Below are 26,606 nucleotides of genomic sequence, written 5' to 3' on the forward strand. Positions count from 1 at the left end.
CGGTGTGTGACTCTCACTTTGATTTCATGAGTATATGTTTTAGTTCTGGGTGGTTTTTCCACTGGCTTCGACTCAAATAACACCTCATTAGATAGCGTGTCGTCTTGTAATTGCTGGTAAATATGAAAGTGGCTGAAACATTTCTGTCAAAGTGCTCCTAAGTGCCCATCCATCTCTAAAGGGCCTCTTCATGAGAGATAAAGTGTCGCCTGATGGTCCTTTAACTGATTTAAAGGCCCTACTCGAGTCGGGTCAGGTACTCTTAGAGCACACATCTGCTGCTCTCCAGTCACTGCTCCTCCAATCCTCCAAAATCAACTCATCAGCTCGCTGCACTGTGGTCTCAGTCTTAAGTGAGTGCCAGAGACTTTCCTTTTTTACACCCCTCTGCTCTCCGAGGGACTATTACACCAAAGACCAATTTCTCCTCTGGCCGATCATGTACTTCAGGGGAACTCTCGCACACATCCTCTCATTTTTCCTCCTTTTTTAATAACTCTCCATGGCATCCATCATGTTTTCACCTTTACAAGAAACAAAGAAAATGTAGATAAAAGAGGGGAAGTGAACTCAAAGCATCACATGCATGAGAGACTTGCTCAGTCCTTTGGGGTCTTTCGTAGAAACAAAGATGGGTTGTTTTTGGCTCTGAGTCAACGCAGCTTCCCACTAACAGGAACAAGCAGAGAATGCAGAAAGAAAAAGAAAACACTTAAGGAATGAAAGTTTAGCTGTGGAGGAGGATTTTCTCATTTTGTAGCCGCTGCTCTACAATCATCTGGTTAAAGCCGATCAGATCTGTAACTGCGCTGAAATTAGTTTAAATCCTGGTCTCAGGTGTCTGCGGAGGGAATTTAGATGTGAACGTTTTCCCCAGAGCTGTATGCATCCTGCTTTTTTTCTGCTTCTCTGACTTGAGATCGCCAATTTGTGGTGAAAAATGACTCGAGCAAAGGTTAAGCTGCTGAAGGCGGAGTGGCTCTCCTGTGGAGAGGATTGATCAGAGTCCTAAAACATTTTCACATCACGGCTGATTTTTGTCTCCTCATGTGTGAGACTCAACATGATGCAATGATGACGCTTTCTTGCGCTGGTTGTTTATCATGTGGACTGATATGGATCTTCTGTCACATACACAGGCTGCTGGCTTTGTTGTGAATCCACAAACCTTTGGTGCACTTCACAGTCTGGCCACTTGGGGGCACACATGAACAACTAACTAATGATGAACCTGATGAAGGTATCACCTCACTGCTGATGTCATTAGCTTCAGGTGCTGCATGCTAACACAGAAATTCCATTAAACACACAATGCAAACTTAAAGAGGGTGTAACCACACGGCGCACACTCTCCAGTTTTGCAATTTAAGATCTCATTTTGTGTCTCAGAGGAAGTTTGCATTTGAGGACATTGTAAGTCAGGTTGTTGTCCTTGGCAAGCAGCCCTGATAGATTGCCTTATTAGGTGTAATTATGCAGATTGCACTGCTGATAATTATAAAAGTGTAAACACATTCAGCAGGTACATTCCTTTTCACCATTGCAAATGAGAACAGAGCTGTGGTTCCACGCTGCTGACTTTTTAGCGCCAGGTGGCTGCACCAAGTTATTGAGATTCTACAAGGTGAGAACAACACAGTTGCCTAATGTGTGCAGCAGCTGCTCTGTACTTCAATCGCTTCCCACCCTTCTATAGGAACACAACAGCAGATACAGAGGAGAAATAAGAAGTATCCTCTTTCCTCCTCGTCACGCCAGATGGCAGATTATATTCATCTTAGTGCTTATGTTCTTCTTCGAACAATTAAGTGTCTGTTCTGTTCTTTTTCCCTGGGTTTAGATTCAGCAGACAGTATATTAAGCCCTCAGCTCTAATGTATATGTTCTAAGCAAATGGATCAAATAAATTGTTCGTCATTACTGTTGGTGTAATTGGTTCTTCTTCTGCTTGAGGCGTCTTTCAGCGACTTCATGCAAACAGTCAAGTGAAAAAAAGCAGAAGGACATTTTATCCTCTGTGTCACGCTGGCTAAGTTGGCTTTCTTTGGGCATGAAATGCTTGTGTATTCCCTGTAAACCGTAAAGATCGGCTCAGCAGTGCTTACGTTTCCTTTTTTTTCCCTCTTTTCCTGCCTGCAGCTTAGAACACTGCAATTGGAAAGGGAGGATGTTGAATGGCCAGTGTTCACGCTGCAGCTGAGCTTTGTGCTCTCCAGTCCTGAACTCTGAACACTGAGCACACTTCCCAGCTGAACCAGATTGTGTTTATCAGCAGGGCTTTTATGTCCACATGTGCCTTTGCATTCCCGGAGCCTCGTGCTGCTTTCCGAGTCTGCGATCAGCATTCCCTGTCTTTGGAGAAATGCTCTTTTATTAGCAGGCGAGGCAGACTTGCCCGGATTCAGCACCCCTCTCAGTGGACAGCGCTCCACTGCCAGCTCAGGCTGTGTGCGTGCTTTGTTTACGTATGTGTGTATCTGTGTGTGTGTGTGTGTGTGTGTGTGTGTGTTCATATGTTTGTGAGAGCGCAAAAGAGAGACAGAGAAGGGGAGAGTTCCCTATGTGAGCTGCAGCATCATCACTCTTCCAAAATCTTGCTAACGATAGACTGCAGAGTCCGGTTGTGAGCCTATAGAAAAGCAGTTTTCTGGGGCGATGGAGAGGCAAGGGCAGGGTTGGACTGCTGGGCTCCCACATTTTAAATGTCCTGGATCTTTTTTATACACAACTTCCCAAAATTCACAGACAGAGAAAGGAGAAAGGAAAGGAGAAGAGAGGCAGGGAGAAAAAAAGGAGACCAGGAAAGATTAAAAAAAAGTAGAGAGAGGAATGAATCTGCCCTGTCCTCGTTTGCTTTCTTTCTTCTTTCTGCACATGAATGTCCACACAGGAGAGTGGATTGAAAGAGACTGAGTGGGGAGAGGTTGTGAAAGGAATCAGGGCTGGGGGACATTGCTTCAATTCCTGCTATTCTGTCTAAATAGGCTCTTCCTCTGTAATGCACTCAGGCTCCAGTGATTCGCTATGTGAATGCTGCCCATTTGCATAGCCACTCTCCCTCCTGCTTCCTGGCTGGCTGCTGAGGCTCCCCCCCTCCCTCTGTCCTCCTCCTCCTTCTCCTCCTCCTCCTCCTCCTCCTCCTCCTCCTCCTCTCTCCCCTCTTCCTCTTGCGCACATCTTCTGGAACGGCGCTGCCGATGCTGCTGCGTGTGTGTGTTTGTGTGTTCCTGCCCAGGGCTGCTCTCTCAGGTGCTGCTGTTGCTGCTGTCGCCGGCTCTCATTGAGCGCAGACGTCTCTGGATGGAGGACGGGTGCGCGACTTGCCACAACTTACAGGTGCAATCACGCCTTCTCCCGCGCGCTGCCGCAGCTGTCCGACACATGCAAATGAGACTCGGATTTAACCATGGTCCCATTCCTCTGGACTCCCTTTGAGAAGACAAGGAGGGAAACTCAGAATGCCTGTCCTGCTTTTCTGAAGAGATCCACTTTGCACAGGTGCTGTTAGTCTCCCCTTGAGTTGATTTTCTTTTTTTTCCTGGTGATTGTAAGAATTTTTGAGGAGTATTCACAGCTTTTTGAAGGGAAGATGTTTCTAATTTTGTGAAGAAAGAAACAAAGAGAATAAGGGAACTGAGGGAATTGGAGCAAGCTGGGATTTCTTGAGCTCGTCCTGATTTCTTGAGTGTTTTTGATTGTTTTAAATGATGATTTCTGACACTTCTTTGCATCCCTGGGCGCTGCTACGGATTTCCTAACTCAGTGGAGAACTGCAAGAGCCTTTTTTTTCCTCCCCACAATCGACATTTTGTGGTGTCCTTTCACTTTTTTTCCTTCCTTTTTTCCTCTGTGGATCTGTGAGAGTCTCTCTGGGCATAGTGAGATCTGGCAAGGTGAGAAGTATGGGGCTGTGAGGCTCACCGAAGTTCCACCTTGATCTGAAGCCTCATCCGGCCGCTCAGGGAAGATGTTCGGAGGCTGGAGGACACACTTTCCTCCCCTGAGGCCTGAAGCGGAGCCCCCAAAGCGGAGTTCGGCTTCACTCACCCACCTGGCCTTGTGGATCATAGCCCTGGCTCTGGGCTTTGTGGCGGGTTCAGACCCAGGTGCTGTGGAGAGTCTTCATCACATTCACCTCTCCCATGGAAACAAGCGTCACCATATTGTGCCTATTGCTATCCACAGATCACCTGCATCCCTTAGAGCAGGGCACAGTAAGTATCCACGTCTGGCACTTTCTCTGAGCTCGCTAACTTCTCCAGCTCCTTTCTGGATGATTTCATCTCTGTGGTTAACTTTTAGTCAGCTCTGTGGTCGACTTCTGCAGATCCAAGCTGCAAACTTGCTCATCCCTTCTTTCATTAAAGATCCTCCTTCCCAAGATGCACGCATAGCTGTGTAAGAGTCTAGATCCCTCCTCATTTTTCCATCTCAGCAAAGTGCCCTCTGTTTCCATGTCTGAGATTAGCCATATCCCTATCTCCAGATGCTCCGCTGTGTCCAGATTAGACAGGATTAGAACGCTGTGGCGCTCCATGTTGCCCCAGGGTGTTTGGAAGAGACAAAGATGTGTTTCCCTCCAGCTCCGCAGGGCGTAGAGCCGCTCCTGGCCCCTGCCCAGCGTGGAGTGTAGATGAGGCCTCTTTACCAAGTGTGGCAAGAAGGTTCACGACACAGGCAAGGCGAGGAAGGAGGGAAAAAACTCAACTCTGAAGACTTATATAACCTCATCCTGAGCATTCATGGCAGACTGCAGTGTGCTCGCCTCAATCCAGTATGTGTGAATGATTTCAGAAATACTGCAGATTGTTTTTCCACTTTTTTTTTTTTTTTTGCAGTACTTGCCTCCCACTTGATTTCCTCTCTGTTTGAATTTCACCTGAACTTCTGAGCGCTGCTGATGTTTAACAATGAGTTATTGAGGCTCAGATGCCTAAAATACTCCTGTCTTTAGTCATCATCTGCCCAGGCATTTTGGAGTGACGTAATCAGAGCTGGTGTAACGCTGACGTAATGCTGCCCTCTATTCCATTGAGAAGAAGCTGCTCAATAATGTACACATTTTCTCTACTGCTAAGGTGAAGTTTGAAGCCTCAGAGTTTGGAGTTTTAGCACCTTTTCAGGGCATTCTGAGGATGTTTTTATCAGACCCAGGAGTGGCTCTGGAAAAAGTCTGAAGTCCAGATCACTGGGCTGAGTCAGACCTGTATGAGCAAGGGAGTCGAAGCCCCTCAGTCATGATGAGAGAGATGGGAGGTTTGCCGGCCTACTGAGACAACAAGAGAGCCAATTAGGCCACTCTGCCGTGACCCGTCTGGGGCAGACAACACTCAGCTCACCCCCTGCTCTCCCTCAGGACCCCTGGGGGGGGCACATATTGCTCTCAGGCAGATTCCACGAGTTAATATCACAGTTATCGCTCCTGTTATTACCAGAGGAGCTACGGAGGAGGCTGTAACATGATTACATTTTAGGTTGATCAGAGCACGGAGGGTGCATGAAAGCAAAATGGGAGACACGCTGTTCAACACGGTACCTGGCTCCAGGACAAAGCCTGCTGCTGTAAAACCCCTGGTGCTGATGTCTCAGCTGTGCAGTGATTGGTTTAATTTGCACGGGGCTCGTTCCTTAAATCTACACTGCAGCATTTCACACATGCAGATACAGTGGGGAAAATAAGTATTGAACACGACAACTTTTTTCTCATCACATTTATTTCTAAAGCTGCAATTCAAACAAAATTTCTACCAGACATTGGTATTAACTCAAATAATCCACACATGAAAAGAAATCACAACGTTCAGGTCCATAAATAATGATTATAGTGAATTAAGTACGATAACACAGGAAAAAAGTATTGAACACGCTAACTGAGACTCATCTAATACTTAGTGGAGAAGCCTTTGTTTGCAATGACAGCTTCCAGAAGCTTCTTGTATGTTTGAACTAATGGCCCACACTGCTCAGGTGTGATTTTGTCCCATTCCTCTGCACAGATTGTCTTTAAATCTGGAATATTCTTTGGTGCCCTCTGGTGAACCCTTTTCTTTACTTCTTTCCACAAATGTTCAGTTGGATTGAAGTCAGGTGATTGACTAGGCCATTCTAACAGATTGATTTTCTTTTTTTGAAACCATTTGAGAGTCAACTTTGCCGTGTGCTTTGGATGGTTGTCCTGCTGGAAGGTCCAGCCACGTCTCATCTTCATCATCCTGGTGGATGGCAGCAGATTCAGATCAAGAATTTCCCCATACATGGCTCCATTCATTGCTCCGTCAATTATATGAAGTTTGCCAACACCATGAGATGAGAAACAACCCCATGCCATGATGCTTCCACCTCCAAACTTCACTGTTGGTTTAGTGTTTTTTGGCTGATGTGCAGTGCCATTTCTCCTCCAAACATGGTATGTAGTATGACAGCCCAAAAGTTCAGTTTTGGTCTCATCTGACCAGACAACATTCTCCCAGTATTCTACAGGCTTGTCAAGATGCTGTTTAGCAAACTTTAAACCAGCTTCAACATGCCTTTTCTTGAGGAATGGAGTCTTGTGGGCTGAGCGTCCATAGAGGAGTGGAGTGCATTGCCTATTGTTTTCTCTGTAACAATTATACCTGCTGCCTCCAAGTCTTTCTGGAGCACTTTCAGGGTGGTCCTTGGCTCGTTGAGTACTCTTCTGACTATCTTTCTGACACCCTGGTCAGAAATCTTCAAGGAGCTCCTGTGCGTGGCCTGTTGATGGTAAGGTGGTGCTTCTTCCACTTGTGAATAATGGCCCCAACGGTGCTGACTGGAATATTCAGGTGCTTTGATATAAGTCTGTAACCAGTTCCATTCTGATGCTGAGCAACAATCAGGTTGTGAATGTCTTCAGAGAGCTCTTTGCCTTTACCCATCATGAGGTGTGTGGTATTTAACTGCTTGGTGGAAAAATGACCTTTTTTCTAGGACCATCAATTTGCTCTAGCCCAGCTGATGTTGGTTTGCACTAATTGGAAGTTCAAGTAATAATTACTGACAGATTTCAGGTGGTATGGTGCATTTCCTTGCCAAAGTATACAGCCTGTCCATGGTGTGTTCAATACTTTTTTCCTGTGTTATTGCACTTGACTCCACATAATCATTATGTATGGACTTGAACGTTGTGATTTCTTTTCATGTGTGGATTATTTGAGTTAAAACCAATACTCCAATTATGAGCCTTGAAAGTTTCTACTTTTCAATCTCTGGACGTACTGTGTTCTCTTGCCAAATTCTAATCCTATTTGCGACACTTACGTAACTGTACCTGCCTTTCACCAGTGTTGTCACAGTGCATTTAACATTGTCTCAAGTGATTAGCCCAAACAAAGCTAATAGAGTCCTGACACTTAGCTCTATATGCAAATCGCCTCCATCACAATTCAATAAAAATGCACTTTTTCAATCAGGACCAGGTGATATTCTCCGCACCTGCCGGCCCTAATGGTGTGCTGTAAATCCATCCCATGTGACACGATCGGAGAAGTCCTGGGACTGATTTAATGGGAAAACACACATCAGTCTATCTCGCAGGTTTATTATAGATATATATTTATTTATATATAAAGAGCAGAGTGTAACAGAAAACCCCCTTTTCCTTTGTATCGACTCTGTCATTGATTTATGTGGAAAGAAGAAGAAAATTACCATGGTCAGGATGTATGAAATTGAGTTGGAGTGTGATGCATTGTTTGTTTAGGGCTCACAGTAATGAGGTTCAGACAGTATCCACTCTGAGAAGCAGACCTTCCATTCATCACACACAGACTCCCAGAGGTGATAGTCTTCTTCCCCAGATATGGACACAAAGGATACTTGATATTCTGGCTAACTAGGTTATCATATTTTCCTCTGTTGCTGCCTTTCTCATTCATTGAGACCGGATGGACGAGATGATTTGATCGATGGCAATAGTGTTTTGCAGTTGGAGGAATGAATTTCTCCTCTTGTTACCAGCAGAGTGGACTCTCTCTGTTGATTTTACGACTTCTGCGAGCTCATAAAGTCGATGAGGATCTGCACAGATTCCACCCTCTCACTCCTTGACTCATTTTGTGTAAATACATTTGCGTGTGTGATGATCTCAGGATCACAGCATGTACGTATGTTAAGACCTCAACCTTCAGAGCCATGATGGTTACATGATACATACTTCGCACGTCGGAGGAAACCCCCACGTAACACCTGCTCCCGCCACGCAAATCACTTTTGCATTTCAGAACAGGTCTGTTTGATCAAAGTCAGTGAAGCAATTTAAGTGATTATAATCAATTTTAAAGCCCTCCACCTTCAGAGCTAATAGTTGAATGGATTAGAGGCAGCGCTGGTGTGTGTTGGCGCTGCTGCAGAGAGAGGAGAGATGTGGAGGAATAAAAGGAGATAGGGAGTAAAGAACATCTAGGATGGAGGAAAGGAGGAGGGAGGAAGTGGGTGCTCTCTGATTTTGCCTCTCTGCCGGTGTGTTGCGGCCTTGTATAATATAATTACTCCCATGTCTCTGAGCTGATGTCATTCTGCGATAGTGTGAGGATGACAGTATCTGTGCTTCTGTGAGGCGGCGGAGATGATAGCTGCCCTGATAAGGATCTGAGTACATGTTCCTCTGCTCTAGAGGGAGCACAGGCAGTTATTGACCCGCGAATGAGAGGGAGTGAAGACTGCAGTCATTTCATTCTCCCTATCCTCTGAAGTGTGAGAGCACAAATACCACTTTTTATTTGTGTGTACTTTGGGTTTTTAACCTACTTACAGCTTAGATACTCTCCCCTTCACTTGGTTCTTCTTTTCTTTTCTTTTCTTTCTTCCTCTCTAACCTCTATCTCTTTCCAACACTTCCCCCAACACACCCCCAGCTCCATTGTTGGTCTGCAGAGCCCATCCAAGCAGACAGAGTGGGCAGTCTTTTGTGCCTGCAGTGGTCTGTGTGGTTTCGGTGGTGACCAGGCCATGCTTGGCATGAAGGGAAATGAGACCTGACTGTGCGTGCGGTGGGCAGCGAGGGGTCAGCTGAGTAATGTGTCTGGTTCTGGATTAGAGACTCGGGTGGAAGAGAGAAGAAGAAGAAGAGTCGCTCTTCTTTGACTTCAGGGTCCCTCCACATACATAGGCCCTGCTTAAGCTTGAGTCAGGGAGCTCTTTACCCATAAGGCACCGGGTGAATCATCATCAACGGCCTCGTCTCCTCTGTCATCTTTCTCTTCTTTTTTCTTCATCCAGTCCATCTGTCTGTTTACACCTCTGGCTTTGCTTTTCAGAGATACTTGTTCAAATTACCTCTCATCTTAAGTTGTTGGGTCGATGTTCATTTCTGCGTGCGTGTGATGTGAAGATAGTCGGGAAAAAAGATGAATTATTGTTTAAAGGGACGATGCAACTTTAATGGGACTGACATGCTACCACAATGTAAAGACAAAACAATATGATCAACTAACTGGGAAACATGGATGCATAAAGCATCAAAGTCTTACTATATTTTTTGCACATTTGTGAAGTGTAGAAGAAGAAGAAGGAATTTATAGGATTTTGCAGTAAACCTTGTCTGTGCATCCTTGGTGTGTGCCCCAGTCTTAACTTAGGGACTTTCAGATTAAAATCTTTTATTTTAGTCTTTGTTTATGAGCTGGGTTTGAAAAAGTCCAGATGTGAGACCCCTGAATAAATTCTTAAAAAGACTCACACGTGGTGTGAACCGTTTGGGAAAATATGGCTCCTGATCATGTCCATAGACATCATCAACATCATTTAACTTTTTCACTTGTAAAAAAAAAAGGGAACTAAGAAACCCAAAAAATCGCAATTGAAATTGAATCGGTAACCCCCAGAAATCGTAGAAGAATCGAATCGGGAGGAAAGGATATCGCACTAGCCCTAAGATGCTGTGCATTTTATGGCAAGGTGTGGTATCACATCATTTCATACCCTACAAACAGTATCATACCTTATCTATTACTGTAACAAACTGTCCTAGCTCATCATTGTTCACCGTATTGTCTCCATTCCAATGACAGCCAAACACATTTGATGTAATCCAAAATACAACAGATATTTTCAGAGTGGCCAGCAATTGAATTCAGCACTCGAGTCCACCACAAACTAACCAAAGGGGGCAACACAGGGGTTCTTACTGTACCATATTACATCAAATTGTATGGTTTCATATCTTGATGGAATCAGAATCGTCTTTATTTGCCAAGTATCTCAACAATACAAGGAATTTGGCTGCGGTTTGAACCACCACACTCTCTCGGTACAAGTATTGTAATTAAACACAAAATATTACAAATATTTATATATATATAGCTTAAGTTCTAAAGTTAATAATAATAATGATAATAATAATAATAATGATAATGATAATGATAATGATAAAAAATAAGAAGAAATTATAATTATTAAAAATAATATATTATTATTATTATTATTTTTATTATTATTATTTTTATTATTATGAACTTTGTACAGAGAAAAATAGAAAAATATATTCACATTTAAGTCAAAATAAAAATATAATAGTGCACTAAATAAGATGTCATAATACACAGACTGTGTAATAAACAATCATATTATCCATGATGTCACCCATCTGTTTCTTATATAGAGTTTTGAACATGATGTTGGTGGGTTATATTGGAAATGTTAAACTCAAGAGGCACCATCACATTGTATTGTATCATATCACTTCCTATTACATTTTATTATTTCAAATTCACCACATTTTATTCTATGAGAGCTTAAGTTTGGCCCACTACTAAAAAAAGTATGTAGTCATTCAAAACAGCTAAAGATTTCAAAATGATGATGATGATGATGATGATTATTATTATTATTATTATTGGAAAGATAAAGCCTTGCCACGTTATAAAAGTTAACTCATTTAACACAATAATGTTTTGCAATGTCATTGATGATGTCATAGTAAAACACCATTAAGATATTATGGTGTTGTGCAATATATATTGTAGCATATTGCAATTTATTCTACCATATGGAATATTGTCCCATTGTAGGTTATATCAACTTTATGCATCATTACTTCGTATCATTTTGTAGTGTTTGGGTTAGTTAAAAATTCCACAAAACTGTATCTCACGACAGCTGAAGCCATGCACTGTTCAGCGAAGTTAAATAGTTACTGACAAAGCCAAAGAAAAACACAACCTTCTTAAAGAAAGTTTTTCAGTTTTATATCTGTGTAACAGTAAGTCTCTAAAATAATTCAAAGAGTTTCGATCAAACTCTAAATATTGTCATTAAAGCTTCAAACCTTTCATTTTTCAGCCTTTTCTTCTCTTGGCTTTGAATCAGTCGTGATTAAGCTCAGATATTTATTATAATAATAGCACTTTAAATTCACAAACCAAATGTAGGAAAAGCTACAAAGCATTTGTCATCTTTTTTTAAAAAAACTCACCATTCATAGAACAGTTGAGATGAGTAATTCTCGTTGGCATGGCTTTTGCTTCCTCCTCTGATTCTGACTCGGATGACTCAAACACACTGTTGGAGCTGCACAATGCTAATTGTCACATGTGTTGTGAGTCAGGCAGATGTCAGTCAGAAGGGGATCCGCCACACCCACATGGTTTTTGGAAAAGATTAGGAGAGAAGAATCATTTTATGATCTGATGAAGTTTTTACTGTCTTTGCATGCCAGGCTAGGTGGGGAACAGATGGAGGGATACAGCTTTAGTGCAGGTCAAGGTGTTAAGGATGTCGTTGAAAGAATCCAGTCCATTCTGAAAATGCTTGTTTCTCAGGAGAAAGACGGGAAAGAGAAAGAAATCTGAAATTGTGCAGATCAAGGCTGCAAATGCCTTTTTTTTATCGAATCTGAATGAGTTCAGTCACCCCGGAGAAGCCTCTTCCCCCGTAATCATAATGAGGTAGCAGCTATCTCCATGTCAGTCAGGCCTGTATAAACACACTTGGAAATACACACACACGAGCTGAAATCATCTCTTTGATCATTTTGAGTCACTTTCGCATCCAAGAAGTGTGAGTAAGGGTAGTTTAAGGGATATGCAGATGTGAAATGTCTCATTTATTTAGTGTAACACAACGTCAGAAGGAATTTGAGATGGGCTATAAAGAGAAGCGTGCACGCTGAAGGTGTTAAAAATATAACTATCCAGATGTGCAGTAGCTCCAGCGGTCCGGGGATGGCTCCCAGAGTGATGGTCTAATTGGTTCTGGGAAAGGTCAAAGGAGAAAGACAGGAGATGGACGGGGAAATCTTTCAGCCTTTACAGCCTGAGAACCACAAGGGAGGCCAGAGGGGATGGTTTCAGTAGCGGACAGCTCGCGGAAGATGAAAATGTATGATTGCCATTGATCACCCGATCGATAATGAGCCTCTGCTTAAATTTCACACTGCTGTTTTGGGAGGGGAGAAAAAAAAGACACAGCATCCTTGAGCTCATCGTGGTTGAATGATTGACAGCATTATAATTAGCCGTAGCTTACGAATCATTACCTCGGGACTTTATGTATGTTCATGTATGCCGGCTTAATGATGAAAATAAAAGTTGTCTCAAAAATGAATGGCTGCCCTTTGTTACAAAAGAAGGCCTCAATTTGAACCAGCCATGTCATAACTATTCTTCTTCTGCAATTTACAATTGCTCACCTGCAGCAGAGTGGCAACAGAAAGAAAGCTGCCCCCTAATCCACTCTAATAGGATTGTGTGGGATTTCACCTTCCTCATTGCTCCTGCCATCTCTTAGTGCCTCAGGCCTGCTGGCAAGAGCTGATAAAAACATGCCCGCCTAACACCTAAGAGCAAGCTAATATTAGCATATATTTTGAAACATAGTGTGGAAATACAATACATACCCACGCACATGTCTTTTTTATATATATATTTATTTGTTGGTAGATACACAGCATCATTGTGAGATAGAGAAGGCTTCTCTTATGGTGCTCCCACACTGCTTGTTGATAAGGCGAAGCTGTATACAAATTGCACAGGCAGTATTGTCCCTCTCATGTTTATTCCTGCTGATCTTTCTCCCCTGTTTCACTTTATTGTATAATTTCTATAACTTTTGCTTCTAATTAAATAACATCTCAGCAGCGGGTAAAGCCTCCTCCTTACAAAGAGAGGCTACTCAGCAAAAAGCAAAGCACATGTCTAATCCCACAATTAAGGCCAAGGCGTTCGCTGTCTCCTGGGTATGGCTTACAAAAGGAGTAAACAGTATAAATAAGGTAGTGTCAAGCAGAATGACATCGCAATTAGACAAATTAGCATGAGGAATAGGCTTGTTTTGCTTTTTTTTTTCTCCTCACAAATTAAAGGTCTTGAATACAGGCAGTATTGTGTTAATTTGTGTAAAATGTAGACGCTGCAAAGTGAACTGCGTTTCACTCTTAGCAAGCGCGTGTGCTTGTTTTCAAAGTGTTGTTTATGCTCCAGTTTTACGCCGCTCATGTGCATCGCCTTGGGCTAAAGAGTGATATGCTAAAGAAGAGGGACAGTTGGTTTCAGCTGATAGTTTCCCTCACATGTAGGAGCAGATATGAGGACGTGTTGAACCATTTACAGGAAGCTTTCCTGCAGGAGATGCGTTTTGTGATTATAGGGGCCGCCATATCATTTGCCATTCAATGTTGGAGCCTCCTTAGTTAACCTTATATGGTACCTTGTTGCCACTTCCCATATTTGGGCCTTTACACCCAAATGATGCATTTCAGTTGTCATGAAATACTTTTAAAAAGAAGAAAAAAAAAACCTTAAGGGATTGATAGCAGTGTTTGAATTTGCCATATGACCCTCTGGAGGTCATACAGAATCCCTTTTTTGCAGACTTTCTTGCATGACTCCCCAAAACTGTCCTATAACTTTCTCAGTCTAGAAAAAAATGTATATTAATAGACAAGTTAAGCTTAATTTCTAATAGTTTTATTTACTTTATTTGCCAATTAATTTAAGGAAACATGTAAAAATGCAGATGTTGCCCCGAGGCAACACTGTACCATTGCATATTCACCATGTCAGCATTTTGGTAAACTCTCTTTGTGTTTCCAAACTGTTCAAAATCAAAGTCTGTGCCCTGAAATCTACAGAAGTGAAGTCTTACATTAGATAATTCATGTAAATGTGGATAAAATATGTTGGGACTCCTTGACCCATTCATTCCAATGGGGTGTTCCTCAATGGTAGAGTCCAACAGTCCCAGGCCCACCCACTTTCTGGTAGGCCTACCGCAAACTTTTCTTTGAAAAATATGTTTTTATTTTTTGTTTTGTTGTATTTTTAAGCAAAATTGGTCATAAAAACTATTTTAAAAATGTTGTCACTTTATGCCTGTTTTGTTCTTGTTAGATGCCCTGTTTTCATAAAATGAGCCAACTTTGGCAATCTTTCAGCCTGTTGGTTAAGAAGTTATGACTCGTTCAGCCTCATGTAAAACCAGTAGGACTGCAGAATGATTTAAGGAAAGACTGTAGATTTTTGTCTTTTTTCACTGTGGTTAATATTGCTGCTCTAACAGCCTATAATTAGGGATGGGTGCCTTTCACATTTGAAATGATCCAGTACCTGGACTTTGGTACTGGTACTCAACGCTACCAATTTTCTGTACTTTTTTGTGTTTATGTGGTGGAAAATATCTTTTTTTTTTCATTTAACATATTTATTCTTTAATTTCTAACCTTGCAATGCTGTGTTTATGTCCAGCATGGAAAATCACCAACTCTTCCACTCCCTAAGGGTAACAAGGATGCATTTAGGTGCCTAAACATGGTACCTTGTGATTTTATGTGAATCGGTACCTGGACAGAAATCGGTCAGGTACCTATTTCGGTACCCATCTCTACCTATAATACACTGAAATTTGAGCAGGCGCAGCCCATTGGAGCATTAGAGTACTACTTTTTGGCCGGTACCATTAAAAGCCATTGCCGTCTGATGCACTAAAATTTTATCAAATATTAAAGGATCAAAAGGCAACCAGATCTGCTTTAAAACATTCATAGTGACAGTTCTTTATATCTATATTGTAATAGTTTTCTACTAACTTTTGTAATTTAAGGCCCCCCTCCAAATTGGTTTGGCCCACCCAAAACTGAAATCCTGGCTCCGCCCCTGGCCTCCAGGCAACATTCAGACATGAAACCTTATAAAAAGAGTTATTCTTTTTATAAGGTTTCATGTCTGTGTAAGTTTTTACACTTTTTATGGCATGAACTGTAAACTGTTGAGGCCATCAAGAATTATCCATGTTTTTGTAAAAAGGGTGTTGAAATATAATTAAATAACTCTCTTTTTAATAACTCACTGTAGTGGTGCAGTGTTGCCTCAAGGCAACAAACTCCCAAAATATCTTTAGATTACTTTTATTTGATCTATTTTGAGACAAAAAACACTCAAACATTTTTTGAGCTGGCATCACTCTGTGTACCATAAGTGTCGTTGGATCCTAAAGCTGCCTGTGTGTGAACGCAGTATTTGTGCTGATACAGGTTTGGCTTCATATGGCGATGGGGAGCCAGAGTCGTCTCTCGTCTCAGATCAGAGCTCTGGCCCCGGACTCCGTTTTTTTTCTGCCTCACTTCCACAGTGTAATTATCCCCCACACTTGTCTTTTTCAGTAATTAGAGCTGCAGTCATACTCCACATCTGTTGGCTCCCTAATAGAGAAGACAACAGCTTCTAGAGACCATTTGGATGCTGTGATGTTTGGAACATGCGAGCGCAACAGAAACACTGAAACTAAATAATGCACTGAAGTCTGATGGCGCGCAATCAGTCAAAGAGGCTTTTAACTGGGAATGGGGAAGCGGAGAATCGACTGATGCTTGATTTTATTTAAGTCTAACTTTGATATGTGTGTACGCTGGCGGCGAAATTAAACACTGGATGCAGAAAAATCTAATCAACAAATTGCTGGCGAACAAAATGGCTGACCTGAACCGAGAGAAAGGGAGCATTGTGTCTGAGGAGCAAATGAGGCAAGTGATGATGAGAGAGTAAATTAGAAGCTGTCGATACTGTGAGACACTTCTATCAGAGCCAAGGCCGTTGGCTCAGGAGGCAGATATGCAGCTGGTCGGGGTAACAAAGGCCCCGTTTGGTGTATTGCTCCATTAAGACACTGGGTCTTGTCAGCTCAGCCTGGATGGCCCATTCTGCTCCACAAGGCAGGGGCTCATGTTTCACTCAGGGCTTAGGGGAAGTGAGCGTGGTCGAGGAAGGGGGGGCAGGAGGGTGTGAGTGACACTGGTTGACTGAGCATTCATGGCATAATGTTACCAGCCCAGGGGGCCGAACTTTACCTCAACCATGAATTGATGGTCCCCTGCCACGGACAGGGAGGGTGGTTGGTATGGCTACCCGGAGGACCCAGCGTGATGAGGTGGAGGCTTATCTCTGCAGAGCCGCGTGGAGGTAACGATGTGAGGGGCTGGAACAGAGTGACTGCAGGTAGATCTCTGGGTTCCCAGTTTGTCAACAGTGTGCAACAACTGGTCAAACTGAATAAATATCATTATTCATTTGACTTCATTGGTAATTCATGGCCAGTTACTGAAGAGGCTGCATGTTTCTTGGTACAACATGTACTTTTCAAATTTTTTTTTTTTCCTTTTTTTAAATTTTCACCAAGTTTGACTTCTACTGTGGCAAAGAAAAAAAAAAAAAAAAAAAACTGTTTTCCAACATTACTGTCTTGTTAAAACAGGATTCTTTTATAATTATTATTTTTTATTTTTAAAATATTTTTTTTTATTTATTTTTGAATTTCCAGTTTTCATAACTGTCTCTTTAAACCAGGATTGTTTTAATTATATAATTATTTTTTTATATATATTTTTTTTACATTTTGAATAAAGTTTTGAATATCCAGTTTTTATAACTTTCTCATTAAAAAAACAGGATTCTTTAGAAAAATATAAATTTATTTAAAGATTTTTCTAATTTTTTATTTATTTTTGAATTTCCAGTATTTGTATTTGTCTCATTATTTTTTTTTAATAATATTTTTTTTCTTTAATTACATTTTATTTTGTTTATTTATTTATTTTTTGAATATCCGGGTTTTATACCTTTCTCATTAAAACAGGATTTTTAAAATAATAATTATCAATTTATTCATTTATTTGATGTATTTTATTCATTTTTGAATTTTCAGTTTTTTTTTATAACTGTCTCATAAAAACAGGATTTTTTTATTTATTTTTTTGAATTTCCAGTTTGTATAGGATACTATCTCGTAAGACAGAAGTCTGAAAAAGTAAAGGAGCTCCTATATATCTTTAATCATCATTTTAATGACGGAACATAAAACATGTAATTGTTTACTTCAATACATTCAAATAGCCAACCTTACCTCCATTGACCCCCACACCTCTGATTAGCTGCAAAAATGTTGCAGAGTGTCCTAGGAAATCCTGGTTTTACAAGATAGTATTTCATAAAAAAAAACTGGAAATTCTAAAATAAATAAATTCATGTTTTTAAGAAACATTTATGTTGTAAAAACAGGAGGATTTTGTTTTCTCCAAGTTGATGTAATTCACCACTGAAAAATTCCTCTTTTTGTCAAAACTGGTACTAACATTTTCTTTTTTCATTTTGGCATTACTGACATTTTACAAAGATTGAAAATCAAAACAGGCCATTTTATACAAATAAAACCTCAGTAAAAACTACCTCAGCTCTCTCAGCTTCATACAGCATATGGTTAAAGTTTGAGTCTGCTTACTTCTCAAGTTCAACTCCATTTTTCCCAATTCTGGCGAGCTATGTGAAGTGTAAAAAGAAAAAAGTGCAATGCATTTATCCGTCTTGTGCACACTGGCCATCAAGAAAATCCTCCCCAGCTTTATCTCAATGTCATAGAGCTTACCTGCTCCGCGCAAAACATTGAGTGCATTTCAGGTCAATATGAGGCTTGAAGGACTCTGAGTCAGCTGAATCCAGAGTATCTAAAGAGTTACAAACATAACTTCTTCCTGGTAGTGTTTCCTTCAACAGTGAAGTTCTGCTGAGCAGGTGTCAAGTTAAACTTTTTGGGATTCACTTTGAGGTTTCTGCGGGTGTGATAAAGAAATGAGAATGAGGAGTTTGACTTCTTTTTCTATCCAGAAGGATTTTTATCACATGTGAAACAGTCTGATAGCTCAAAGTATCAACATCTGAGCCTTGTTTCTACATAAAGAAAAGAAATGTGGGTTTGAGAGATTACTTTTTTGTTGTAAAAATTCTTCTTGGACATACATCTTTGGAGTCAGTGGTAAAGTCTGTTTCTTTCTCTTGTAAATGGTGCCACATTTCCGAGGAACATGCATTTGCCAAATCTTGTCTGCCGATGCCAAACAGGAAGTCAACGGTAGAGGTCTGCTTTGATACTGTTGAAGTAAAGGGGACAGCAGGAGCTTGGTCCTGGGTTTTGCTTTGGAATCAAATGATTATTGGTTCTGGTCCCACTTTAGACCACGCCTGGGATTTGACTGGGTGTTGGAGAGGTACCGGCACTGCTGAAGTGCCCTTAAGCAAGGGTCTGACTCTCCAACTGTTCAGGCAGCTCTCTCGTGTGCAGACCACCTCATGATTTGTGCATGTTCATGGGGTCCTGTGTATTTCTGCTGTGAATCAGACACCATAGAGTCAAGTAACTAAATATTCCCATGGGATCATTTGTTCATAAATTCATATTACATTGGAATCCTAAACTGGTCACTCAAATCCTAAATTGTGAAATAATTATAAGCCACAATTATAAGTCTTCTTACGGAGCGTCGTAACCCGAAACTGCGCATAAGTCAGATTTTTTTCCCTAAATACCCCCTAAACCTCTATATAACTCTCCAAATACATGTATTATACTTAATATTCATGGGAAAATAGATCCTACTTTCCTTTTTGTGTCCATGATGTGAAAAAGGTTAGGATACTGATAAAAATACTGCACACAAACACAGACAATCTACACGATGACGCGACTCGAGACAAAGTGGATGATGCTGATGACCGTGTAGCTGTGTAGCTTCAGGAGCTTCCAAACAGAGCGGCATAACTTCGAAACCCTTCTCTGTTTTCTTGCGTACATATATTTATTGGCGCTATAAAGTCGAAACCCTGTAAGTCAAGGACCTCCTGTAGTCTAATTCCTACGGTGGCTGGTGGGTGTCAGACGAGTTGCAAAAGTCACAACAGGTATGTAAGAGCGAAAACATGAATGCAAAAGCTTCATCACAAATGCAAACGCCACAACGTAATGGAAGTACAGCCACAACAGAAGTTAAAGGAGGTTACTTGTCCCAACGGACACAGAAAAGTTGCAAAATCTATGATAAATGAAGCTTCATAGGGGTCTCACCTTGTGATATCGTTCATAGTACTTATATTTTTTGTGTTTACTGGAAAAATACCTTATTTCATATTTAGCTTTATGAATCAACAACATAGCATTAGAGCCAAATTTATCATAGCTGAAGGTAGAAAAAGAAAACAATAATTTACTCACTTTCCCAACTTTTCTGTGCCTATCAAGAAAATTATCCTCTTAACTTCCTTTTTTTTGTGGCTTTTGCAAATCAGCTGACGCCTACTGGCCACTTTAAAATCCAGTGTCCTGCATCATTATTTAATTCACACAGTCAAGGCTCCTGTGTGTGTGTAACACTTTCCATACGGGGTCAGGAGGTCATGTTGTAGAGGTGTCTGCTCTCCCATTCACCAACAGTGACGTCTGCTGTTGGCTGCACGAGGTTACATCACAGGAGGTCAAACAGGACGTGAGCTCAAAGCTCAGGAGCTGTCCTCCAAATAAACAGAAATAGGAGAAGAGCAGATAATTTTTGAGGTTTGTTTTGCAGAATGAAAAACAGGAGCCTTTACTTTCTAACCAACGCCGTCTCTGAGCTGTGTTCATCCCCTCCTCCCTCTTCACTGTGGTCACTCTGTACTGTACTCGCCTCCAGCTCTAACTAAAGTGCTTCTATGTTTCCCCCTCCTCCTCTCCTCCTCTCCTCGTGTTTATTGGGTTTTGTTTCAGTGATGATTTTGGAGCCAGCATCTTGTGCCCTCTAATAAGGGTGACCAATCACAGGGCCAAACAGCAATGCCTCACTGTTAGTCTCCACTTAATTTAATTACATCAAATTAGCAAGGCAGGGGTAGAGAGGGGGAGAGTCAGACAGGGGGGAGTTAGAGAGGCTTAATCCTCTGCAGCTTATGCAGGCAGGTTGGACGCTGTCAGCTGTCCTAAGCAGAAACGCTGCTGTGGGATTGTCTTCATTAGAAGCAGCTTAAGGCTCTTAGGTCACTGGATATTGTTAAAACAATACAGTGAATATGGGCTAATTAGAAAAGCAAGACTGAGGACTGCTGCAGGACTTTAACTTCCTCTGTTTTAAAACTCGCAGCAGCCAAGTGCTTTTATTGAAACATCCAGTGTGACACGCTCGGCTGTCAATAAGTCATTACATTTGGACTCATTTCAAAACCTTGAATTCATATCGGCTAAGGTGCACATAATCTCCGAGTCCTGAGCTGTAGATTCAACGCAGGTGAAGATTAAGTCTCTGAGCAGTGAACTGTAAAAGTTGATATCGACCGTGCTGTATACATGCCAATATGGCCAGACTTATTAAGCCAACATGGAGTAAGCAGGCAGCGGTGATTTAGCACCTCTGTCCACTCTGCTTTTGCTGACTGCAAAGAGAATAGCTCAGCTCCAGCCTTCTGATAAAGACTGAGAGGAAGATTTATCACTTTAAACGGAGAAAAAAAGAGGGAGAAAGATGGGAGGAAGCAAAGCAGAGGGCAGCAGAGTGTGAGGAATACAGTATTTCACGTTATAGACTGCAGCACTTAAAGACTGGCTGCTCACACTATCCACGTTTCAGCTCCTGCTCGCTGCCAGTGATGGAGAAAATGGACCAGATGTTTGCACACTGCAACAAATTGAAATCTTATCAAGTGTTTTTGCCTTATTGTCTGTAGAAAATGCTTTTTTAGAGTTAATATGATCCACATTCACCTGACCAGTCCAGAAAAAATGTCTTATTTTAGGTTATTTAAAGAAAAAAAATGGTCTGAATCATTGGTAACAAGAAAAAAATCTGGCAATGGTACAAGAGAAGAGTTACTTTAATTTTTAATGTTGACTAATCTATTGGTAATTTTTTCGATTAGTTGATTAATCACGGTTATTTTGTGTTTTAAAATAACGTGGCCTTTAAAGTGTGCAGACTTTTAAAATCCAACCTGTGTGTTGTATTTTCACTGTATTTACCCAGGGTTAGATTCTCACCTCTGATTGGTCAGCTCTGTGTCATGTTTTTTTTGCTTTTTGTCTCTATCATTTTCATTATGACATGGATTTTTTGGGGCCAATTCTGATTATAAGTCGGCAAGGAGGCCAATAACTGATATTTGAAGCAAATATTCATTTACAGTCAAAGTGAAAATATTGGCCTAAAAATTTTGAACAATACAAACACCAACACTTAACTTAATTCAAATGCCTTCAAGCTTATGTTTATTAAACAGCTCCCAGGCTCAGCAGCATGTTTTATAAAGTTAAATGAAAACTTAAAAAAAATTAAAAGCTAAAGTTTTCTACCACAAATGAAGTTTTTTTTTTTTTTTAAGTTTCTATGTAACTGCAATAAAACTGGACAGAATTGAGTTTGTGCTGTCTTTTACAGGTGTGTAATGCTGATGAATTAATTTAAAAGTCACAACTCAGTAACTCTGTTCCCAGCATTAGAATAACACGCGGTCCTTGAGTTATGTTCTTATGATGAGTTGTAACCCGAAACTGCGCATAAGTTTGATTTTTACCCTAAATACCCCCTAAATCTCTAAATAATCATCTAAATACATGTGCTATACTTCATATTCATGGGAAAACAGATCCTGATTTCTGACATAACCGTCTCATTAAAACAGATTTTTTTTTTCATTTATTTATAAATTTCCAGTTTTTTTTAGCTCTTATCAAAACAGAATTTTTCAAAAATGATTATTATTTTTTTTTATTTTCATTATATTTTATTAATTTATGTTTGAATTTACAGTTTTTATAACTCTTATTAAAACAGGTTTTTTTTAATGATAATTTTTTTTTCATTTTATTTCATTTATTTATTTATTTTTGAATTTCCAGTTTTTACAACTGTCTCATTTAAACATGATTTTTTAAATAATTATCATTCTGTATTTTTTTTTATCAATTTTTTTATTTTATTGTCTAATTGTTTTTAAATTTCCAGTATTTATAACTGTCTCATTTAAACATGATTTTTAAAATAATTATCATTCTGTATTTTTTTTATCAATTTTTTATTTTATTTTCTAATTATTTTTAAATTTCCATTTTTTATAACTGTCTCATAAAACAGTACCAAGCTACTACTGTCCCCTTTTCTAAATACCCCTTAAATCTTTGAATAACTATCCAAATACATCTGTTGTACTTCATATTCATATTCATGAATCTTTATACTCTTTCATTTTTGTGTCCATGATGTGAAAAAGGTGACGATACCAAGAAAATTATGGAGCACAAACACAGACAATCTACACGATGACTTTATTTGTGGTTTTACACGGCTGATTCAAAATGACCATCTAGGGCTTCCACAGTGCAGACAGGGAGAAGCATCAGAGCCAAAACAACACAGTTTTGTATGGGTTTCATATCAGCCGTCAGATTTTAAAAAAGGCCGATAATCGGTATATCCCTAAAAAATATAAGTACAAACTTGTATAAAGACATGGGTTAGGTTAGACAAGTTTGACTTAAATAAGACAAAAACACTTAATGAGATTTCAGATTTTTGCAGTGTACATCATGGGTCATACGTGCTCTCCGTGTGCTTGTGCTGAAGTGAACTGTGCTGAACTCTTCCACTTCTTTGAAACGTGCCAAAGCAGAGAAGTGAATCGTGATGAGCACGGCACACTTGGGGTCACACTGAACTGCTTAAAAAGAAAAACAGGCTGTTTGGTTTAAAAACTTGAAAATTATCCCTTTAAAGTCAATCTGGAAAGGATAAAAATGTACGATCAATTTGAGATTATTCGCCAGGTAACTATGGAAGATCATACAATTAATCGCGATTAAATATTTTAATCAATTGACTTCTTTAAAAATGAGAAAAAAAAAACTGATAAGATTCCAGTTTTTCCAGTGAAGCCCTTCACCTAACACTGCTTTAGTATTTCTTCCATTAAGCTCAGAATCTCTTTGCACTCAAGCAGCACATCACCTCTCTAAGCTGGTTTAATTTAATATGTGACATATTTGCTTTTGGCGATCCTGCACCTCAGTACGAGGACATGAGGCTTCTCATAAGGCAGTTTTTTCTTCCTGTGGATCCCTTCTGTAACGCTCTCTGTTGTGCTTCAGAGTTGTCAGCGCTGCTTCCACTGGTGGTGATGAAACCAAATCGTCTGATAATTTATTCCAAACTGTTGCCAACAACACCACATACGAGCTGTGAACTTCTGGTCACGACGGAGGCTAATTCTGAACCCTGCGCTGTTGGTTTTGTAATGTCTTTCAAAAGTACAGCCTGGAGTCTTCAGAGAGGCTGATTCTGGCTTTGGGGTTAAAGAGGTCAGCTGAGAATGGGAGGAATGTTGATTATTTAAATGAATATGTCACTTTTTATTACTTCAAAGTGAATCTAGCACATAGTTTAGCTCAAAGGGAGCAGTTTTTTGTGTCACAGGCCTTCATCTTATGCTAATCTCCCTCATCATCTTTTAATGCTACATATTGCTGTTTAACCTTTGCCTGGGATTACTCTTTCACTGTTTCGCCCTGACTCGACTTCTGCAGTCGTTTTATTTTTCACATGGTGGATTTTTAGTGTGCAAAGAGAGAAAAAAAGGTCTCACGTTGTATTTTATTGGAGTAGGAGGCATTACAAAGCAAATGGAGGACGCTGTTTTAGTGCTTCTCCAAAAAACCTCTTTACTCTAATTGTTAAATGGTGTGTTTCCAATGTGGCCTTTGTCTCCACTTAGTCATTAAAAATGAGTTGTAATCATCTTAAAAAGGCAAAAAAAAAAAAAATTAAGGTGTCACAACAATTATTTTAAATGCTTTTCTCTATAATTTTCGTGATCAAAGCAATCAAAAGTTTCTGTGTTTCTCCTGAAAACAGACACAAGCAGGAAAAACAGACCTTACAGGCGGATGTCACTTTTATGGCTGACACAGAGGGGACTCACATGTGAGGTGATTAATTGCCTGTCACCTTTGACGGGCAGCTCGGGATAATTAGACACAGGGGTGTGGAGGTAAGACTTGTTGTTTGGGAGTCGGTGGTTAAAGCACAGCAGCCTCCAGGGTTGCCACCCGTCCCATAAAATACAGAATCGCCTTGTATTTCACACTTAAAGGTTGCGTCCCGTTTTAAATCAACATGCGTTTCAGTCGGCCCACTAGAAACAGCAGTTGGTTGGTTAATTTTAAGCGTGGAAAGACACCATGTAGCAAGTCGTATAAAGGCTTTAAGATGTGTTTTTATTTGTTTGGAGCTTTAAGGGTAATTTGCTCACAGTAGCTAGCCTGAGCTAGAAGACTTACTTATGTGTTTAAGGTTGAGAGCTTCAGGTGAATTATACTTTAAAGTCAGTTTAATCATGTGTATATACCTCTTACTTCATATGTTTGTACTTTTATTAAAGCATAAAGTAAAAATAGGGCTACAAGAGATCTCCCGGAGAGCCCACTGATACAAAACTCTCTTACAAGATATATGCTAGCAGGTAGCATACATCGATAAAATTTTGTTTTTCCAGCAAAATATCAACTTTCATCTCTGAACACACAAACAAGGGTCAAGGTTTTGCACAAGAGTCATTTTAAACCAATTCAACATGCTATACAGCTCTTAATCTACCAAAAATGATATAGAGCACTTGGCACTAGCTTGATGCTAATGTACATCAGGAATTCTATTAGTATGCTAGCGGTTAGCATACATCGATAGAACTTTTTCCAGTAGAATATCAACTTTCATCACTGAACACACCAAGAAATGTACAGTTTCCTCACAATAGATTCATTTTCAATCCACTCAACATGTTATATCTCTCCGACAGCACACAGCAGTGGCTGGAAGAGCTCGGGTTGCCACCAGTCCCATAAAATTCAGAATCGTCCCGTATTTCAGCACTCTCCCTGTAATCAACATGCGTTTGTGTCCACCCTCTACAAAATGGCAGTTGGTTGGTTGATTTTATGGAATAAATGCTCATCATTAATTGGGTGAGAGAAAGTCACAGGATATCAGAAGTAAACATGGCTGTGGCTGCATTTACGACTCCGACCCGTGCCCCATTGAAAAAAAATGAAAAATAATAATAATAATAACAATAATAATAATAATAATAATAATAATAATAATAATAATAATAATAATAATACTTTTTAAAACAGAAGTTAATAAAGTGCTTTAACAGCCAGAATTTAAAAACAAACACAAGCATCACACATGTAACACAAGCTTTGACCCATATGAACCCAGGCAATACAAGAACCATGCTATGCAAAATGAGAATGAGAGCCTGAGAACCAATATAAAAGCTAAAAGAAAGAAAGAAAGAAAGAAAGAAAGAAAGAAAGAAAGAAAGAAAGAAAGAAAGAAAGAAAGAAAGAAAGAAAGAAAGAAAGAAAGAAAGAAAAATAAAGTAAATAAAAGGCAAAAGGGGTTGGGAGCAGAGAACGTGACAGCAGGTTTTAAAAGGACAATGTTAAGAGTGTTAATAGAATAACGAAACAATGAAATAATAAAAGTGATGAAAAAATAATGAACAAGAAATAAAACAGTAAAACCAAGGTAAGATATAAATAAAAGAAATAAAAGAGATAAAAGACAAAAAGACAAAAATGGCTAGTCAGTGAAATGATCTTAAAGGACACCGTAAAATCTGTCAAGAACAATGTTACTGCAACATCGGGACCAACAAATGTCATTCACAATTCTTTAAACCTGAAGCATCTCCAGATAAAGGAATCTCATCAATAACTAATAAAATATGATTAATTTGGAAAAGCCAATCCTACTAAAAGAATCAACAGAATGAGATTTTAAAAAGGTATGAATCATTTTTAAGCTACCACAGTGTTTTACTGAATATATTTTTCCCAGATTGGTTATTGCTGACCAACACATCAAGAATACAGACAATTCATTGGTGCAACATGAAAAAAGTTCCATACAATACTGATAACCAGTATCAATCATGATCATAGAAAAAAACAAAAACAAAAGGACATACAGGACAGAAAACATTTTGAAAAAATGTTTTAAAATTCTTACAATTCTTAAAATTCCCCCAGCTGCTGAGGGTGTCCCTTATTTTTCTGCCTTAAAGGTGGCAGCCCTGACTACAGATGGAAAAAATATTCTGGATACAGCTAGATCTATGCGGTTTCCCCACCCCCACCCACCCAACCTCCACCCAACGCAATCTCTATTTCTATATCTGCTCATTGTTCCATTGCAGTACGGCGAGGTCCTTTCAACAATTTAAACCTCGCTCTCGAGCTCTGCTCCTGGAAAAAGCCATTCTCTATCTTCAGTGGTGTGTGAGCAGCCCTTTGGGAGACTAAAAAGG

At 39.9% G+C, this 26,606-nt stretch overlaps 1 protein-coding gene across 22 annotated transcripts in view; it reads left to right on the forward strand.

Annotated features, from left to right (window-relative positions):
• The window catches only part of LOC141794634 (neurexin-1a), a 469,750-nt gene that overhangs the window by 250,142 nt on the left and 193,002 nt on the right, over nt 1-26,606 (forward strand). Inside the window, exon 1 of one of the 22 annotated variants that reach the window (XM_074675014.1) lies at nt 3,172-4,214. The exons of 19 other annotated variants lie outside the window; for them this stretch is intronic. In XM_074675014.1, coding sequence (XP_074531115.1) covers nt 3,968-4,214 — 247 coding nt within the window. In that variant the 5' untranslated portion in view covers nt 3,172-3,967. Of the gene's footprint in view, nt 1-3,171; nt 4,215-26,606 lie in introns of those variants that run through there. 2 more of the 22 variants (XM_074675013.1, XM_074675015.1) reach the window with 2 other exon arrangements.

Source organism: Halichoeres trimaculatus, unplaced genomic scaffold (assembly GCF_033239565.1).
Source record: "Halichoeres trimaculatus isolate MK-OKI-2021-1 unplaced genomic scaffold, fHalTri1.1 fHalTri1_scaffold_8, whole genome shotgun sequence".
Classification (NCBI taxonomy): Eukaryota; Metazoa; Chordata; class Actinopteri; order Labriformes; family Labridae; genus Halichoeres; species Halichoeres trimaculatus.